This window comes from Lepidothrix coronata, unplaced genomic scaffold, assembly GCF_001604755.1.
Source record: "Lepidothrix coronata isolate B3197 unplaced genomic scaffold, Lepidothrix_coronata-1.0 Scaffold388, whole genome shotgun sequence".
NCBI lineage: Eukaryota > Metazoa > Chordata > Aves > Passeriformes > Pipridae > Lepidothrix > Lepidothrix coronata.
The window spans coordinates 90746-111151 of NW_016690568.1; the positions used below are offsets into that span (position 1 = coordinate 90746).

At 49.5% G+C, this 20406-nt stretch overlaps 1 protein-coding gene across 3 annotated transcripts; it reads left to right on the forward strand.

Moving 5' to 3' along the window:
- Positions 1-12: 12 nt before the first annotated feature.
- On the forward strand, positions 13-20087 carry PURG (purine rich element binding protein G). Of its 3 annotated transcripts, none has more exons than XM_017839224.1 (3): positions 13-45; positions 1130-1970; positions 7412-20087. In XM_017839224.1, the coding sequence occupies exons 2-3, from the start codon at positions 1143-1145 to the stop codon at positions 7418-7420; spliced, it is 837 nt and encodes a 278-aa protein (XP_017694713.1). In that variant the 5' UTR covers positions 13-45; positions 1130-1142; the 3' UTR covers positions 7421-20087. The 3 variants fall into 3 exon arrangements, with proteins under 3 accessions (XP_017694713.1, XP_017694712.1, XP_017694710.1); XM_017839223.1 differs by having other exon boundaries at positions 18288-20087; XM_017839221.1 differs by having other exon boundaries at positions 1130-20087.
- Positions 20088-20406: the final 319 nt, after the last annotated feature.

Consider the following 20406-nt stretch of genomic DNA (forward strand, 5'->3'; position numbering starts at 1 on the left):
CGGCGGCGGCGACTGAAGGGCAGCGGCGGCGATGGGCGCTGCGGGGTGAGTGACCGGGCGGCGGGGGGAGCGGGGATCGGGGGAGCCCGACGGCCCGCGGGGGCGGCGATGGGGCGGGAGATGCTGTGGTGGGGGGCGCTGGGGGATACTGGGGCACTGGGGGGCAGTACTGGGGCACTGGGGGCAGTACCGGGAGCACACGGAGTCAGTACCGGGAGCACTGGGGGGCGATACTGGGGCACTGGGGACAGTACCGGGAGCACTGGGGGGCGATACTGGGGCACTCGGGGCAGTACCGGGAGCACTGGGGGGCGATAGTGGGGCACTGGGGGCAGTACTGGGAGCTCTTCGGAGCAGTTTTTGGGCAGTGGGGGGCAAGAGTTGAAGCTCTGGGGCAGGAGGTGTAGTGATGGGGTGCACCAGGGAAGCAATACTGGGGGCACTGGGGGGCCGTGAGGGGGCCAGGGGGCAGTACTGGGAGCAGTGGGGTGCAGTACTGGGAGCATTGGGGGACAGGAGGGCAGTACTGGGGGTCCAGGGAGGCAGTGGGACAGTACTGGGGGAGACGGAGGTGAAGCCTTTGGGGCACTGGGGCAGGAGATGCAGCACTGGGGGGCACCGGGAGGGCTCTGGGGCACCGAGGGGAGCAGGAGGGCAGTGCTGGGGGGGGATCCCAGTGCCCTGGGGAGGAAAAGCAGAGGGGGGCGATGGAGGGGAAACACAGAGACATGGGGATGGATCCTGCAGTGGGGAGCAGGAGGCAGAGGGGAGTGAGTGCCCCCCAAAACAGGAGCACCATAACCCACCCCCGTGGGGTAGCTGGAGGGTCTCTAGTGCCACAGGGGCAGGACAGGGGAGCTGGGGGGGCTGCAGGGCAGGGAGGGCTGCCGGGGGACGGAGTGCCACTGGAATTAGGGCTCCCTGCTCCGGGGGAGGATGTTGGAGCCGGAGCACAGGAGAGGAAGAGTGTCTGGGATCGTTTGGCTGCGATGCTGCGTGCTGTGGCAGCCTAGAGGGATGCAGGAGCCTTTGTAGGGAGAGCGGCGCTGAACGGAGCTGCTGCCGAAGAGCCAAGCAGGCCCCTGGTGCTGATGTTGTCGTTTGTGTCTCTGTTGTGTATTATTTCCAGCTGATTGGTAAAGATGGAAAGAGGGAGAGGAGGAGGAGGAGGAAGGAACCTGGGAGGCTCTGGCCTGCACAGGAGCGTTTATTCCCAGTCCCAGCAGCAGTACCACTACCCTGCCTCCTCCCAGGGGAGCTGCATGGAGATCCAGGAGCTGGCCTCCAAGAGGGTGGACATCCAGAAGAAGCGGTTTTACCTGGATGTGAAACAGAGCTCCCGCGGCCGCTTCCTGAAGATCGCCGAGGTCTGGATAGGAAGAGGCCGGCAGGACAACATCAGGAAAAGCAAGCTGACCCTCTCCCTGTCCGTGGCTGCCGAGCTGAAGGACTGCCTGGGGGACTTCATCGAGCACTACGCCCACCTGGGCCTGAAGGGCGGCCACCGGGCGCACGAGCACAGCAATGACAAGGAGCAGCATCCCCGGAGGCGGCAGCAGCACCCACCGCCCTCGCCCCCGGTGTCCGTGGGCTCCGAAGAGCCCCCTCACAGCGTCCTCAAAACGGAGTACATCGAGAGGGACAACAGGAAGTACTACCTGGACCTGAAGGAGAACCAGCGCGGGCGCTTCTTGCGGATTAGGCAAACCATGAGCAGGGGACCTGGCATGATGGGCTACTTTGGCCACAGCTTGGGACAGGAGCAGACGATCGTCCTCCCGGCGCAGGGGATGATCGAGTTCAGGGATGCTTTGGTCCAGCTGATCGAAGAGTACGGCGAGGGGGACATAGAGGACCGGCGGGGGGGAGGCGACGAGCCCCCGGAGCTCCCCGAGGGCACCTCCTTCCGAGTGGACAACAAGCGCTTCTACTTCGACGTGGGATCCAACAGGTACGGCATTTTCCTGAAGGTAAGTGAGGTGAGGCCGCCCTACCGTAACACCATCACAGTTCCCTACAAAGCGTGGACACGGTTCGGGGAAAATTTTATCAAGTACGAAGAAGAGATGAGGAGAATTTACAACAGCCATAAAGAAAAAAGAATGGATGCCAGAGGGGACAGTGGTGAAGAGCAAGAGGGTCTGGAATAGAGTGCATTGGACAAATAACGAAACAAAACAAGCAGAAATTGGTGAGAGGGACTGACCTATAGTAATTCCAAGTTGCCCCAAGTTTTTTGTAAAGTCCTTTTCTGGGAGTTCTTGCTAACTCCGGTACGTAATGTTATAGGAGTCTGGTTATCACGTTAAATTACACCCAAAACATCTCCGTATGTCTTAGGAAAGGACCAACCTCCCGAGTCCGTATGAGTCAGCTGCTCCGAGTGTTGAAGACTATGGAAGTTCGCGTATCAGCACAAACAAAATCCGGCACTCTGACCTTTAAATAGTCTAGATAAGGCTTGTGTTGCACTTAAACATGATACAAAAGTACCCCCACCCCAAACCTTAAGATGAAACGTATCACTTTCTGCTTATCACGGGTTTTCCTGGACTGGCTTATGCCCGTACTCGGTCCAAAGGCTGAGCAGTGCCACTGTAGGGCATTCATGACCAAAATCAAATCCACACAAATTACTGGTCTGTGTGAGGAGGGAGAGAGGTTTTAAAATTGGCATCTGCTGGTTATTGGGTGGGAAACAACAGTCTGTGTGGGTAAAACCTCGATAACCAGTCAGACCTTGGTCACGTGCTGGTGAAGGGCAGAAGATTTGTTACTCATTCCGTAGTTTTGTGCTGACTGGATAACCTGAGTCTCCCGGGATAGCAGAGCTCTGCTCGAGCGCTAAGCCTTCTGAATTAGTGGCAATGAATAATAACCCACTCCTCATCTCCGTGTTCCGCCCGTGTGAGGCTGGCTATTTTTTTTTATTATTATTGTTATTATTATTTTTAATGCATTTTGCCCAAAATTTCAGAAGGTATTTTTGTACGAGGTGTGTTACGGGTTCCAGCAGGCGACTGTGGAGCGGGTGTGGGGAGGTGGATGGAACGCTTCTCTCCCAAGCGTGAGATTAACGCGGTCACGATGTTACCTGTGCCAGGAAAACACCCCGGGCGTGAGAAAGACCTCTGGGGGGTTTGGTGCACCGTTGCATTCATAGGCAAAGGCATCTCTGTCATGCTCGCCCGTGGCGCGTTTCGGAAGCCGTGGTGGGCACCACGTCGGGTTTTCTGTCCTGTTGATTTTCCAGGTGTTGTCGTTAGGAGGTGGTATCCATGCCCTGCCATCACCCCCCTTTCCCACTCGCTCAGAGCTGGAGCTGCCACTGAGCAGTTCCAGTCCAGTGTGGGTGTCGCCCCGCTGGAGCCTTTGTGACGTTGAGTTTTGCATCTCACGATATCAACTCTCTGCCTGGAGGGAAAATGGGTGCAATTACCCGGCTGGGAGGTTGATGAAAGATTTTGTTGTTTCTTAAAACGTGAATAATTTATAATGTAAGGGGCTTGTCCACTATTTGGGTGACCAGCTCCTTCCCCTGGAACCAGCGGGAGTTTGATTGAGCTCCAGGTACTTCCAGTAGCGTGCTGCTCACCTTCAAGCTTGTTTGAAATAGGCATTTCCATGTCTAATGAGAAATTTGTAATCATTCGGATCGTTTAATTACAGAGTGGCCGAGTGTGCACGTGGGACCAGCTATTTTTCCATGCAGCCATTACATGTTTTATTTTTTAATCTTTTGAGAAACATATTTATTTCCAACCAGACCATTCACCGCTCCGAGTCTGGACCCACCTGCATGACCACACTCAATCCAAATGCTGTTGCCTGTTAATGTCATAACGAGAAAGGTTGGGGAGGCAGGGTTGGGAACCAAGAGGATAATCTGGACTTTAGTTTGGGTACTAAAACTGGTTGATCTGTTTTAACTTAGGAAAAAAAATTTAAAAAAAAAAATAAAAAAAATAAAATAAAAGCTTGCACCAAAGTCACCAAAGAACCTTTAGGAAAATGTTACGGTTGTGACAAGTAAGAAAGTTAATTTCACTGTTTTAGGTGATTCCCCCTTTAAAACCACATATAGCAGTTACAGCAACCAAGCCTTTGGCTTAGTGTCAAAAACTCCCATCCCTTTCTCCACAGATTGCTCTTTCAGGTCCTTTTTCAAACCTGGAGGACATGTTTTTCTCCATCACTTGAATCGCCCGCGGACCGTGATGAATCAGCAGGTTCATCATCGCTCCCATGGCTTTGGTCCTAATGGTTTTAACAGGTCAATTAAAAAAAAAAACAAAACAAAAAACCACAAAACCCAACATTAAAGTAACTCTACATCCTGTCATTGGTGTGAAACCAGAATTTAGTGAATGAGTTGTTAGCGTATCGCTGACTGCTGCTGCCCGTCACAGTGCCTGAGGTAAAAAATTCCCTTCTAGTCCAACAAGCCGGAGCTATGAATGTACAAACTTTTTACGCTCTCCTTCCCGTTTCTACGTGGCTCGACATCTCCCCATCCCTGCCTACCTTCTCCTCAAGGGATCGTAAAAGCTCCTGCGTTGGAATTAGCCCGAGTGACCACGTGTGTCGTAAGTGATCATGCCTTCCCTGTGTTCCTGTAGTGTTGGTGAGGAAATTACTCGTCATTGGAAAGGGATGTTTTCTTCACCGTTTTAAAAGGAAAAAAGGATGCAAAATGGCTTTCCTTATAGCTGCCCATTTTTAAAAAAAAAAACCCTTTATCTTTTGTTGATTAATTGGCCTTCCGATGTCATTAGATTGTTGTAAATATCACCCAGGAATCCAGCGTCTGCTGGCTGCCGGGCTGGGCTCGGTTCTGGCACGCAGGTATCCCGTAGGATCCGCTAATGCATTTACTCCCCTGGCATGGGGTGCACCTTACTATCCAAACCTGGATCGGGATCTTCACGTTCACTGCCGATCACCCCTGGGCAGACCAGTAGCTATGGGTTTCCGCCGCGATGGAAAGAACTGGTGTTTGCAGATGTTGGGTCGGAGAGTAATGGGTTTCCGCGTGATGGGAAGCACCGGTGTTTGCAGATGTTGGGTCGGAGGGTAATATGGGTGCGCTGCAAGTGCAGCAATGCAAATCTTGAACGGTGAGATTCGGAAACGGGTTCCTTTGTGTTTTTGGCAGCGCGTCTCCGGCTTCCGAGCGCGGTGGCAGCGTGGGCTGCTGGTGTGCAGGAGGGCCCAGCGAGATGCTCGGGAGCACCAGATCCCTGATGCGTTTTAAATGTTCATTCCCAACCCCCCGAAACTGCCATGTCCCTTAAACTTGAGAAAACACAAGCTTATTTGCACTAGAAAGAACGGCCAAAAACAATCCTTAGGAGGACAGGGTGAAGAGCACCGGTCTGAACCTCTTTTTCTCATGAGAGAATTTCCTATTCAAGCCCTCACCTCTGTTTCGAAATTGTATGGTCCCGGCAGAAAGTCTGTCAGTTGAATGATTAAATCCTAATGCACTTTATATTGTGTAAATAATATTAGGAGCACATTTCTGCTCCCGCTCTGGTAAGGGGATGCTTTGATAACGTAGTCTAATGCTGAGAGAAGCTGTCTCCTGCATGCATGTGTCTGTTAGAGACCTGTTGCACCTGCTCGGTCCAGCTCCGCTCATATGTTAGAGGAGGACAGGCGCTGTATTGAGGATCCTCTCAAGCCACCCCGGGTGGGATGATTTGGTTTTTTAAGTTGCAATGTGCAGAGCTGCTGAGCGTCCTCAGCTCTGCCGTCGTGGTGGCTCCTCGCCCCTTCTGCAGATCGGGCCCCCTGTGTTGCTGTCGAGGCTTAAAACTGGGCTTTTCACGTCTAGTCTTGACAAAGCCAAGTCCAGCATCTCCCTCGTTCTTGGCTTTCCCCGCTGCTGGCGCAGAAGGTGGGGCGGTCCCTAAAAAGCTTATCCCGGGTGGAAGGGGCCGCGGGGGCTTTCCCTTGCCTTTCAGCTGGTGGGGGGATGGGGGAGATGTTGTGTTGAGTCCGGCCCATCGAGCCGGCTTCCTTGGGAAAGTACAGAGCTATGGAAGGGTTGGGAAGCGTTTTGCACTGGTGTGGTGAGGGCGGCCCGCCGGGCGCTCCGAGGGGATGGCAGACTCCACCCTCGGGGGCTCCTGGCGTGGAGCCTGGACGATAGACTTTACCCAGCGAGAAGCTGCAGCGGTTATTGGTATCTACTCGTCGTCGTAAGTGTTTCTTATCTGTATCCGATATATACCAATCCATATTCACATATAGGCATTACTATATTTATGTGACTATATTGTAGCCTGTAGTAGCTCGTAGCGAAATAATCTTATTTATCTGAAGTGCGCAGTCTGAGGAGGGGGCGTCTGCTCCCGCCACCGGTCTGGAGAAACGTGTTAGTTCACCCAGAGCTGGCTGGGAGCTCTTGGTCATGGCCCTCGTGAGCATCCCTTAGGTTTTCAGCAAGGCTGAAAGGGAAAACATAGTCAAAAGGAGGCAGAACTCTTCCTTGGAGGCGTCGTTGAGGCGAGGTGAGAGCTGTGCGGAAGAGGCAGCTGCAGGTACTCCTGGCCACGTTGTGTTTCCATGCCATTTTACAAGCCCTGGCTCTGCAGATCTGTACTACCATGTTCATAAAATCCCAAGCAGAAGTATTAAAATCCCATCCTTTATACAAAAAACCCCCCAAGCAATTACCAAAATCAATGTCAGCACATTTGTTTTTTCAGCTACAGATGTCATAGTCTGGTAATTGCATCATTTTTTTTCCCCCTATGGCCTATTGCAGTGCCCTAAACTCCCAGGGAAGGGAGTTGGGGGTGGTTAGGAAGCCTAGTGCTTGCGTGACTTGCAGTCCTGTTATCCAATCCTAGTAATTTTTATAGCAGAAAAAGGTTTATTATTGTGTATTTTTATTGGGCAGATTTTGCACCAGGTCAAAAATTACTTAATAAGTGATTTCAATTCCATGGCATTCCCTCTTTTGCTGTACATACAGTAGATATATACAGTTTATGAAAGAGTTCCTAAAGAGAATTAGAGCTTCTGTTTAATTTTCTATGCTGCTTCCTCCAAAATTAAATTGCCCTTTATTTTCAGTTACTTAATGTGTTGTGCTGTTTAAAATTCACCTTTCCCCTCCTACCCCTCCATTCCTTTCAAATAAAGGTTGTGTTTGAAATGAAGAGTTTATTCAAGTGAGAGTGGAATTAAAGGCTACACCATAAGCTATATGGAGGCTGTCACCTCAGAGCCTTTGCCAAAATGTGTTGGTTTGGGGTGATCTAGTCTTGCCTAAAAATGGCTGAATTCTGTCTTGACCACAGGAAAAAAGCCCCAACCAGGGGACAAGGTGCTTCTGGACTCGGGTGGTTTGGAAAAAGCTAAAGCCAGATCTTCTGCTGTTCTGTTTCTCCCAAATCTGCAGATGGGCTGACTCCATTTTTTCTTCCTGATATTTTGTCCGCCCGTGTTCAGTTCCCCACCTGCACCTCCATAAAGGCAACGGTATTCTAAAGCATCGAGGTGAAATAAAATACCAAGAACTCCTGATAGATGACATGGATTGAAAATTGGTTTTCCTGAAATGTCAGGGCATAAATTGAGGTTTTATAAGCCGGATGTCGTTTTGGCATTTCTGTGATGGATGTAATTAGATCGTTCCTTCCACATGCCGAGGGAGGCATCACATGGAACCTGAACCTGCAGCCCCAGGGCTCTCTCACGTACATGATCTTCTAGAAAGGTGTAGGTACCTGCTGGTGTTCTCGTGTTGAGTGTGGTCGTGCTCATACCGGCCTAGCCTCGAGGGGCCTGGCTGCCACCCCAATAAAACCATCATTAACGACTCGCTAATTCATCTTCTTAATTGCTAGGCTACCTCAAAACGCTTGGAGTGGCACATGGAAAATTGCTAACTCTGTACAGAGTAGCCGCCGTAAATTAGAAAAGACATATTCCATCTTTTAGGTGTTCCAGACCCATCCTACATGCTAGTATTCAACAGGGTGAGATAATGGCTCCTGCCTTGGCCATGCAGGCAGTCAGATGGATTTCTGGGGCACAGGGGGGGAAATCCATCCTGAAGGCAGAAGTCTGCGTCTGTTCCTTCGTCGCTGATCGTTTGCCGCGCGGAGATTAACTGGAGGCAAAGATCACCCTGGGTGCTGGGTGCTGGCAGCCGGCTGAAACCGGGAGGCTCTGTGCCCAACCCCACTAAGCACTGCACTGGCAGGACACCTCTGGGTTCACACGTGGGCACAAATTAACGTGGAGGCAAGGGAGAGAGGAATATTAGGAATATTATATACGTGTATATGCGTAGTCGTGTTTCCCCTGTTTCCGGTGGGTTCTTCCCTTCGAGACGTTAAAATGTTACCTGTCGTCTTTGCCGTTTCCGTGTCGGGGATGTTCAACGTGCAATAGGAGCAGGGAGGTGGATTTCCCAAGCAATAGCAGCATGCTCTACTACTACCCTTAAATCTTTACACTGCAAATCGTGTGCAATAGAGTCTGCATTTCAAAACAGCAGAGAGTATGTGGGATAAAAGACACGGGTTAACCCCAGGCTCTTACAAGTATTCCCATCTGGTCCTTGTTTGGAGCACATGTTGTTGGCACAATGCTGAGGGAGAGGGGGAGTAAGAGCTTCCCACCGAGGTAGAGGAATGAAAAGGCAGGAGGGGGTGGAAGGAAGCGAGGACAAGATCCGTGCTCCAGGGAATCACAGAGCATGATGAGTTTTATCTGTAGTAGGAGGAACAGGCGGCACCGTCAGCGCTGGAGTTCCGTGGAGCTGGGGAAGGAGGCAGAGAGCCTGGATGCTCCACTCGGAGACCAGGGTGGTTCTCTTGGGCCGGTTCTCCTTCCTCTTTGGGAACAGTAACATGCTCTGCAAGTGTCTAATCTTGCCAACAAACCCATCGGGGCTGAGTGTGTCCGATGGATGGAGTGTCTGCTTTTCCAGCTTGCTTTTTAAGACTCGACTGGCTTGGCTCTTACCGAACTGGGAGGCTTGCCCAAGAATACCTGCGGAGGCTTAGGGGAGCACACAAGTGTTGGTGACCTCTAAGGTTTGCTCATGCCATCCCAATTTATGGATGCTCTTGTGTGCTTTTCACCGGAGCCTTGCTCCGGGAGCCAGCTGAGTGATGGAGTGTTGTGTTATCGATGGGGCAGCTGCTCTTTTCCATTGCAAAGGAAAGGTGTTGGTGAAGGCTGGAGGGGATCAGAGGGAAAGAAAGCAGCTTTCAAGAAGCAATTTCTGTGTGCCTGTCTTTGCAAAAGGGTTGTGTCGTTTCTAACAAGACTCTGCAGATGATCACCACTTGTATTGCCTTTGTTTTCCTGAGCCCCGCTTGGTGTTAACAGCTGTTGAAAGCTGTGCTTTGAACCAGTGAAGTGCTGGAATAATTGCGAGGACTCTGGAAAAGCTGTCAGTGTCTCAGGCTGGGCCTCCTGATAATGGAGACGGGATCACTTTGGCTTTATCCTGCCTGTGCCTATGTTCCCCACCGCTAAAACGGGGTGAATGATACCTCCCTACCTCAAAGGGGTGTGAGAAAGAGGAGTTTGTTTGGCATCAGAGCTTTTGTGGTGATCTGATGCTGACCAATACTGATGATCACCAAGAGCAGAAGAGGGAGAAATTTGTTGTGAAATTGAGTGTTTGGAAGGTTTGGAACATACCTGACTCCAAACTTAAGTTTGCAAGGGTGCCTCTAATGGTCCATTTCAGGGCCCACACAGCAAAAAGCATTCTTATTTTTCCCAAGTTGAACAACCTGGCAAAAATCTGCTCTTTCAAATCTCCCACGGTGGATATTCCCAGCCTCCCTCCCCAAGCTGTTTCCCCCTGCTTCTTCTCAGATACTTCTCATGCTGTCCAGTCTGTGTGTCCCTTCCTTCCTTTTAATTCTGTTGCTTTTTGCCTTACAGGCCGTGCTCTCCAGAGGAGATAGGGAAACAGTTTATTTTCTTCCCTGCTGCAGCTTTTATATATAATTAAAGGCTGTTGTCAGGTCTCTTCTGCACCCTTTCCTAAGGAAATACAAAGCCTTCCACCGAGGGTAATTTTTAGCCCTCATCATGTACTTGTTGCTTTCTGATGAGTCCGTTTAAACACAAATGGAAGGAAAGCATCAAGCAGCAATATAAGCTCCCTGTGCCAACATGTTTGGAAATACAGGCTTTCCCTTGTGTTACTAACTCTCCAAGGATTGTGTGTTCTTATTATATGAATACTCATAGAAATATTTGCATGAACTTCTCCTTACTAGCATTTTATTGCAAGGACATCTGAGAGTTCTGTGCAGGTCTAACTAGAGAGAATTTCCTCCAGGTTCTCACTCCGCTCTGTCTCCGCTCAACACGTATATCCCAGCGCCTTCCAGAAGGGCATTTAAGCATATGACCAACATCTGTCAAGCAGCTACTCCTTCCCTCCTCTTCCTAGGGAAAAGACTGAATGTGCCAATTCAGCCCTGGTATTTTTAACATAAATTAATTATCCCTGCTGTTCCATGTTAGCAGTGTAAAGGGTGAGCTGGAGCACGCTGTGTGCTGGCAGCAGCACACCCCAGCAGCTTCACAGCATGAGAGCAAACCAGAGGGCTCACAGGGAGCAAAGCCTGGCTTTGGCACGGCTCCCACCTCTTCCCTCGGCAACTGGTGTTGAACAGGAACTGTTTTGTCTCTTCAAGTTCCCCTTGGACCTGTTGCTGCTTTGCAAATTGTCATTTTTGCTTGGAGCATGGAGGAGTTTCCTGTGCTGCTGCCTGGTTGGGAAGTACCCGATATTAAAAAGAGAATCTCTCCTCCAGGAAGCTGGCAGGGGGAACCTAAGGCCAGAGACCTTATGTGCAGGCAGAGAGGTGATGGAGCAGTGCTCTGGGGTAAATGAAACTCAGTGTGCAGCCAACAGGTGTATTTCTGTTTGGGTTGCCTCCACGATAGCTGCTTTTTCTTTCCTTCCAGACGTTTGAACACTCCCAAGATCTCCATAGTGCTGCTTAGAACAGATATTTGCGAGGGAACTGAGCTGCCTCCAAGGACAGTCTCTTTGCTGAGACTCCAGTGAGCACAGCAAAGTGTTTGGGAAGTGGAGCATTGTGCTGGTGGCACTTTTAAAAGAGTTTTTCCCGGGTAGATGTCTCAGCAGGGACGAGCAGAGGCCACTGACAGCCAAGAGCAGAGGGCAAGGATTTGATTCTCAGTTCTCAGCAGTGGGACTTATCCTAGGTCCAACAACTCAGTTACTGTGCACACCTCTGTAGTAAGCGCTGAAGTTTTTTAATTTAGGCATTTTTAATAATACCCCCGTCCTGGTAAAATTAGGGAAAGAGTTTTTTGGCTCAAATGTTTTACTTAGAAGCTGAGAATAGGCACGGTGTTTCACAAGGTGAACCAAACCTCTGTGCATCTTACCTCAGAGCGTATCCTTTAAAGTGGCATTTTATTTCTTGCTCCATCTGGTTGCAAAAGATCAAGGTCACTAAAGCAGAAACCCCTGCAGGTATTTATATGGCTCAGTGCATAGGGACATTTTCCTCTCACTTTGCTGGCAGGGCCCAGTCCTGGTTGTGCTTTTCTTCTTCCCATTTGGACCACTAAGAGTATTTATCAGTCCTGTTCATGTCTTGTGGGTGACCTGGCTTAAGAGCCCTAAATTTGTTTTTCTCCTTAGAGGTTCAGCACATTTTTTTAAGCCTTGCTTGTGAATCTCTCTGGAAACATTGTGCAAAACCCAAATGTGCCTCAGTTCCCTCCCTCCCCACGTGTTTTCCAACTGCTGCAGCCGATGTAGGACAAAAAGATGCGGAGCTGGTTGTGTTTTTCCCAGGCAGTTGTTTTCGTCTGTGTCTGTTTTGGTATGATTTGGCCTTAAACATTCCAGGGATGCTGTTCTGCAGCTCTCACCTGCTTCTGCAGCCCTTGCAAGGACGGCAGGGCTCTGGCCGATGTTAACTCTAGGCTGGGGCAGGTTCTTGGGGTAATGCTGCAGCAAAGGGGGAGTTATTTAACCATCCCCTCCATGATGGTTCCCATGTGGAGTAGGGAACCAGTTACCTGGGGCAGATTTGATCATGTGCTGCTTCCTCTGAGCAGCCAGCACGCACCATGTCGCTTGTAGACACTGTCTGACAGCTTCCCCAGGGACGAGCTTTTCTGCATCTGCTGCAAGTGTTGCTCTGAGCTGAGGCTCTTCCTTCTCACCAGGGCTCGATGCCATGCCTGGATCCTTTGTTACATGTAACCTTAATTTTGTTTCTCTGAACGTTGCCAGGATTTCCTCCTCCCCGGGACATTTAAATGGGGTGCAGAGCAATTAGAGTCGCTTTTCTCGGAGTGTGTAACAGCAGGGTGCTTCCATATCAGTTTGGGAATCGACCCAGGGGTTTGATGTGGGTTACTAAATTCAGGCCTGTGGGATGAGCATACCCACGGCAAAGAGGGTATGAAGATGTGGAGATAAGAGCTGTGCCTCTGCCAGGCTCCTGTCTGCTCTCTTACGCTCCTGTACTGGCTCTGGTTGCTGCAGTGGGAGCCACCATGACCAGGGACCACCAGAGCCTGCCTGTGGCACCTGGGTCAAAGTGGCAGCAGAGACCTGAGCCAGGCAAGGGACCATCACCCACAGGTATTGTGTGTCACAGTGTAACTCAAAGGGAAGGCATCCACAGCTTTATCCTGGATTCTGCAGCAGCCCAGCTATTTCATCCTTCCTTTTCTGCCTCATGGGACTTTTAGCTCTTGCCTGGTGCATCCGCTCTGGAGAGCACATGGACATGTCTGCCCTGGGATCGGCGTGTGCCAGCACACAGTCTGCACGTAATCCTGCTGCATCCATAACAGCATTTATTGCTTATGTCAGCACAGCCATCCCTCAGTGCTGCCAGGGGTAACCCTTTGAGGTAACAAGTGATAAGTTCCTTCTAGCTGTCTTATTAAAAAAAGAATTAAAAAAAAGAAGAAGGAGGTGCTGGAACATTTTCACGGATGCTGCCAGCTTTTAACTGTGGGTTACCTTGGTGAAGGCATATTACAGAGACTTTTCTTTTAAGAACAGCTTAAAATTGTCTGTTTGGCAGTGCGTGCTTTGTGCTGGTATGTGTGAATCTGCAAGAAAACCCCCAATCCGGAGCGTGAGGCAGAGGTGCCCATTTGCTCCTCTCTGCAGCACCAAACTGCAGTTTAACCTGTTGCTTTTCTCACCTCTTTCCTGCTCTTAGGAGACACCCTCTACAGTTGGGATAACCTCCCCAAAGCTCCTTTCTCAGGCTCCCCACAGAGGGAAGTTCATCCTCCTCCTCCACACTGCAGCCCTTGAGCTGTTGCAATAAGCCCTTGAGGTGCTCTCTCAAAACCCATACCGGTCTCCTCCCCTCGGTGAGGCTGAAGATTCTGTGCAAAACAGAACAAGCAAGAGGCCAAGTCATGGGGAGTTTTCACTTGTCTCAGCCTAAACACCAGCCTCCTCCAGGCTTTCAGTCTTCCAAGAGCTTCCCATCTTTCTAGCCAAGTCGTTTGTTTGCTAGGAGAAGAAAAATCGGTAGTTTTGTGCTAGCAGTAACCGGAGTCCTCTTTCACTAGTGAAGGCATTTTCTCCTTTGAATTTTGTTTGAATGCAGAAACTATTGTGAAATGAGAGCTGTAATACTGGGAAAGGGGAGATCAGAGCATTCCTCTGGATAGGATTTGATGCAATTTGAAGCTGCTTGTGGAAGACTGGCTGGAAGGTAAACTGATTTGGGCTAAAAAAGCTGGTGCTGTTAAACCGTATAAGTGACTCTTTAGTGGATGGTCCAAAATAGCTTTTTTATGGCCTCTGACCTCTAGGAAGGATAACTGGATTTTTGATCTTAGATTGAAGGGGCAATTTCTGCTGAAAGAAACTTGTGTTCTTTAGAAACCATCTCAGGCTGGCATTTACTGTCAAAAGCATTGCATGGAAACAGACAGAAAACAAACCAAAAATCGCACATGTGAGTCAAGCCCAGGCGAGCCTTGCGCTGTCCCTGAATCCGGGATAGATCCCTGTTGTCATCCACCTTTCTGCCTTCATGGCCACCAAAATTTCCCGTAGACACCTGCGTGGGTGTGATTAGACAGGAGCTCCTGTTTTTGCAGCATCCTGCTTTGCACCTGGGCGTGATCCATTGGCCGTAGAGGTGTTGTGCCCCCCGAGGAAAAGCGGTCCCCTCCGACGTTCCTGTGCTGTGTCGGAGCCGTGGCGCCCGTACCAGGTGGGAGACGCCGAGGTGGGCGTTGAGTTGGTTTTCAGAGCGGTGCTTGTGGTCACCAGCTGTTGTCTAGGACGCTGTGGCTTTTGGTACAGCTGGAAAAAAAAAAAAAAAAAAGCTTTCTCGTTGAATTTCAAGTCAGGGGCCTGTTTTCTGCCAAGCTACCCCCCGCCGTTTCAAATGTATTTTATTCTCCTTTTCTTTGCACTGGTCCCGTTACGCTCCGCTCAACAGCTGCTGCATTTAATCCCAGAAGCTGCAGTTGGTAGGGAGCAAAGTGATCTCCATATAACCTCTCTCTTACTCATAAGTGTGCATTATGAAGCTTAACCGCTGGTAATAAAATGTTTTGCTTTCAACATGCCGTCCCTGTGGTCCAATGTTCCCGTCTTCAGGCTCCGTCATTACAGCAGGGCGATGTATCGGAGCTGTTCTGCTGCTCCCCACGAACCTGCCTGGTGATGCTGGACACGGGCATCCTGGATGCGTGTGGATACCCAGCGAGGAGAGATGGAGAACGCAGAGCAGAGCCCTTTCGGTGGGTCGCAAGCTGGCTGTGTTGGCATTCCCAGGTGGAAGCACCTCTTTGAGGAAGACTGTATCTTGGCAGTCAAGGAAAAAGGCGCTCGGGGTCTTGCTTGGCTGTGGCCCAAAGTGCAGGTTCCCATCTCTGTGAGATAGTCTGGCAGTGCAATCTGCTGTTAGAGCCTCTTCAGAGACTACGGCAGGACGTGGGGGAGCAGGAACTGATTGCAATCCTGCTACTTGGTTGGGGTTTTTTCACCCCTTTCACAACAACTCTGCAGGTTCATGTTTGTTTTTTTGGGTTTTTTTGTGGGTTTTTTTTTGTTTGTTTTGGTTTTGTCTTTTTTTTTTATTTCCTGCATACAAAAAAAGGGCATTTTCATGTCATCCTGCACGATGGTGGGGAAAAAAGATGCTCCTCGCCCACATCTAATAACCATACAAAATGCAGAAATTCTGCTTGAGGAATTTCATTTTTGTTTACACACCACTGATGCTTTCATTAACAGCATCTTTTCACATATAAGTACTCGAGATGTCGTACGAGCTTCCCACTCTAAACCGAAAGCAGGGGTTTCCAAGCAGGGATGTCCAAGCATCATTTCTGTGGTACGGTGGGTTGCATCAGCCCCACAGCTGGTTTCTGTTGGACAGGATGTGGTTTTTCCATATTTGAGGTTTATAGCGTTTGGATTCAAAGCGGAATTTCCCAGGCAGAGCACCCCCCCCGGAAGGTATCAGAATATATGGCTTTGTCAGGCAGCGATAACAGCCTTTTTCTGGAGATTGCCATTTTGTAAATAAGCTTCTTCTCGAGCAGCACGGCTCCAGCTACAAAAGATGGATGATTATTTCTTCCTGGAATCGGCCTTCCGCTGCAGGATCTGGTTTTTATTGTGATAATTAGCATAGAATTAAAAATGGCCCTGCATCTCCAGTTCGCCCTGTAGTTCCTCTGGTACGGAGCGATCCGGGATGGCGTTTTCTTTGGGAATAGGCCGTGCCTGGGAGTCACTTCATTCGCTGCTGAAAATCAGCGCGGGGGTATCTGCAAGCTTCGACGCAGCAAAAGCCTCCGCCTCCAGAAATAAATCATTGCTCCTAATAAACTTTCAAATGAGTTGTTTGTTGGAGGGTGGAAAAGTTGCCAGGGATATTTAGACGAAAATCCGAAGCGGGATTTTACAAATGCCTTTAAATTCCAGAGCTGGGGTTGGAGGTGAGGTCACGGGCAAGCAGGCAGCTTTTTCTCCTGAAAAAACTGTAATAGCTTTTCTCCTTAAAAATTTAAAAGGGTTGTCACTCCAGGCAGAGGCAGAATTGTAAGGAGTGTCAGACATGGCCACTGGTGTGTCCATAGGAGAAACCGAAGCAGCGAAAGCGGGCAAACTTCCTTGTGAGAGCAGCGCAGGAAATTACTGTGCAGTTGGACGCGGTGTCCTAGCGTTAGATTTATTAGCCACTTCCAAATCATCTGCCAAAAACCCTTTCACTCGGAAGACAGGAAAGAACATGTTATAAAAAGGCCTGGAAAAGGAGTGATTTTGGCACGGGAGTTTCCAGGCTGGTAATTGTCCATGTGTGCAGTGTTTGGGTTTGGTCTCGGCCTTGAGGTCAGCGGTACTTAAACCAAATGCTATCCCAGTGCCTGCGCATGGCAAATGGTGAAATGTCTGGCGGGATCACGGGCACATCCCCGCTCTTGTGTACGTTCCCCAGACCTTGCTGCTTTGGCAACAAGACTGGATACATCATTCCAGCAGTTTCTTATCTGGATGGTGGGCTGAGATGGTCGTGTTTCCCCACTGCACACCTCACTGCCCTCCTCACTGTGGGGCACTGCCAGTCTCACACTGCACTTCTCCAGCTCCCATGCCTTTTCCAGGCTGCTTTCTTTCCACTTGTATGCCTGCAAAGTTGGAGTTACTTCCATATCCCCTGTATGCAGGACCCTGCTTTTTGCTTGTTTAAATCCAGCTCTTTCTGGCCGTAGTGGAAATAAGTGACCTGGGTTTGTAGCTCTCTTTTAAAATGTTCCCTGCTTCTGGAAAACCATCTCCCTAGTGCTTGGTCTCTGATGAGGAGCACATCTGCAGCTGTACCTGCAGCATCCTCAACATATCCTGCCAGCTCCAGCAAGTCGATATATTTGACTTAAAAAGAGCTTTCTCCATAAAAATGATCCATACCTGCCTCAGATGCACCAGATGTTGCACAGCCAGATGTTGCCTTGTACAACCCCTTGGAGATTTGGCAGCAGTGCGTGTGGGGCCTGGGGAGCCACTTTGCTATGCTGTGACCTTTTTTTTTGGGGGTGCCTGCTGGAATGTAGTGAGAACTGAAGATCTGGTTTCCCCCTTTCCATGTGGCACTTTTGGGAGAAAACACCCTGTTTTCGCAAGCGCTGAGCTCCCGAGGTAAGGGGATGGGAGGGCACTGCTGGAGCATGTCGCAGCTTGCAAGGAGCTGCTTCCAGCCCAGGAATGGGACCAGCACAGTCCTTAGCAGGGAGATTTCCTGCCCCCTGTTTCCAGCAAGCAGAGCTGATGCTTTTCCAGCATGAGTGTAAAGGTAGGATTGTATTTGTGGCTCACAAAGAAGCAGATGCCAGCAGCTAGAACAGGCAAGGGAAGTGTGTGTTTAAAGAGAGAAAGGAGGAGTGTCTGTCGTCCATTGGGATGAATCCTCCTTTTCCAGCCTCTTTCCAGGAGCGTGCTGATCCAAAGTCCTTCTCTGGAGCGTTTTCCTTCATGAAAATGAAGCCGGGCCGTTGGTAGCGTCAGTGTTTCCCAGACCGCCTTCGTCGTCTTGTCCTTGCATTCATTGTCCTTCGACTGGTAGGGTGGTTATGAGAAAAAAAGCCAGCTTAAAGCATAGTCAGAAAGCTGCAATTAACGAAGCAAGCCACAGATAAATAGGTAAAATAGGCTAACCTGTAAGATAGGTGTAAAAGGAGGCAGTCTGCCGTGCGGCTCCTCTGTAAACGTGCATGATAAGCGTCGGCGAAGCTTGTTGCAGACACTGGGCAGGGCTGCTTTTGCTAGACTTTTGAGTATCCTAGTTGCAAAGACTCGTAAGTGTTCCAAAAGGCTCGTGGTTTTTGGAGTGGGGTCTGTTTTTTCTGTTTTTCCGTGCGCTGTGGCCACTTGCTTTCCGAATGGGTTTGTAGTGGTGGAGTTAATGGAGCTGTTCTTTATAGTAACCTAAAAGGTGTCAGTCGTTTGCTCGTGTGTGTTCACAAGCTGAGCCGTGGCGTTACGCATCCCTCCGCGATGGTGTGATTTGAAGCACTTTTGGTGTGGCATGTGCAGTTGCAGTGCTGTCTGTTTTTAATTTCCCCCCCCCCCTCCCCGGGAGTCCCCCCCCCCTCCGTGTTCTCCCCGTGTTTCGGACACTGAACCAAACCGACGTCGGAACTAGCACTTTAAGTACTAGTAGTCACTTTGCTTCGGACTATATTGAGCACTGCACTTTTGTACGTACTGTTAGCACTGAGTTCTGAACTCCTTTCTTTTCCCCACCTCTTTTCCCTCTTAGGCGCAGTGTTAATTACGTAGGGGCCATCAGAAGATAATTTTGAGGTGTGTTGGACCGTTGTCCGGTGCCTGACTTCCGTTACGTATCCGTTAGCGACTTTACAGTAGGGAATTTAACCCATCCAAGCTTATTTTACACGACAGAACAGACATCTGTGTCACTGACGTCCAGGCAGACGTGGTTGCTCTAAACTTCGAGGTCCTCCGAGGAGACCCGAGCGCATGGCTTTTAAAAACACCAAAGATACAGGAGAAGTCTCAGAAGGGATCGGGATGGGATTGGAATTGAGCGGAGCGAGAGGCGTAGGGCGGACGCTCTTGTGTTCGGGACGAGACCCCGGTGAGCCTGTGGGACAGCCCAGTTCAAACCAGTCTGAGACTCTGGTAACAATATAAAGACTGCGCTCAAGCCATTGCAATAAAAGCCATCATTGTGCCTGCACTGAAAGTGCCGTTGGAATTGGTCGTTGTCTTCAACTGCAGAAAGGTATTTTTAAGTAAAAAAAGACTTGAGAGATGATTTAGAAGATGGAGCATAATAACCCTGGGGTTTGCTGTTGTTAGGAGTTAATCGGCTCTTGTGTTCAGAGGCAGTTCGGATGTGCATTGCTATTCCTGTTAAATTCCTGTGGTATTTCCATAAGGAAGGCTGGGGATCAGAGCTCCCTTGCCAGCAAATCAGTAGGGTAGGGTTTGTAGCAAACGTAGTCAGAAATCTCTAGGATTTGAAATGGGATGGTGATCCCTGGGATGCTGAATAATCCGGATTTTGATGCCCCAAACTATCCACTCTCAACCAGCTGGGGGTGTTTTGCTTCTTTAAAAAGCCCTCGTGGGTTTTCACAGCAGCAAATAAATCACAATGGGTGTGGGAGTGCTACATCTCCTCCACACCAGGGTATCCACACTTGGGACTTGCTGTTGGGACTTGCTGCTCATCCTCCTTGACGAGCCCAGAGTCAATCCAGATCCTTCTCTGGCAATCCTCCTTGATGGGAGCTTCTCCCTAGTGAAACTTAATGGATAAACACCACCATTACAGCACGATCCGTTTGAATGGAGAGAAGGGAATTAGGTCTTCTCCTTCGCTGCTAGCAAGGGGCCACGATGGAAATAACCTTCAGCAACAAAAAGAAATACGTGTGTTGGGTTTCCTTGTTGCAGCAGATGAAGGATTTTTCCTAAACAACTCCAGTTTTAGTGGCTGGTTTTCTTGGGTTCCTTTTTCAATACACCTTCAGGGGTTTGGATATTCAGCGGGAACTGATGATGGTTTAAAACCACAAATCTTGAGCAACCCCAAGTATTATGCTCTTGCATCCTCTGTCACTGGACTTAAAAATGGAATCCAGATTTTGGGGTTTTTTTTCTTTCTCACTCCAGCCAAATTATCCCTGCAAATGTAGCTTTAAAGAAATAGCAGCAGGCAATGCTGCCGCTCTATCTGAGCCCCCAAAATTAGAGAGCTGAGGGGACAACCTCTTCCAAAAGTACCTCAGTGACTCAGAGCCCACAACCACTCGCTGTCACGAGGATATAGGCAAACCCTTTGGAAAATTCACCCCTCAGTGAGCCCACCAGTCTCCTCGAGTCCTTGGAAATTAAGCTCGGGAGACAGGGGAATGTGGAACAGGTCTTTTTGTCTTTATTTTCCCTCTCAGGTGTAGTTTTTTGCCCCTTGGAGTTGGCATCTCGTCCTTTGGGAAGGTAGAATTAAGCATAGCACACCTGAGGCCTGAATGCAAATCCTAGCACAGCACCTCTCGCTTTGGAAGGGCCTTTTAGGTGGGAAAAAAAAAAAGCTCTTGTAGGGATTTTTGACTGTTTGGGTTTTCAGATAGCTCGTGGGAAGCGCATTGGGACAGCACACAGGCGATGTTTTACTGATTTTTTCTGTTCCTCCAAGAGAGACTTCTTAATTTGCTTTGGTAGTTTAGAGTTTGTTTCCTTGAAAGTCTTTTTGGACCCATGAAAATGCCCTTGAAATGAGTCAAGTTTGTCAAAATATATTGTGCACACACCCATGCACCGGCCCACGTGTACGTGCATGTCTCCCTGGGTGTGTATACAGACAGAGAAATATATTATTTCCCAAAACATTCCTTTTATTTTTTTTTTTT

What these genes read in the sequence shown, in the direction of transcription:
- PURG (XM_017839221.1), top strand. Translation starts at nt 1,143, where the DNA reads ATGGAAAGAGGGAGAGGAGGAGGAGGAGGAAGGAACCTGGGAGGCTCT.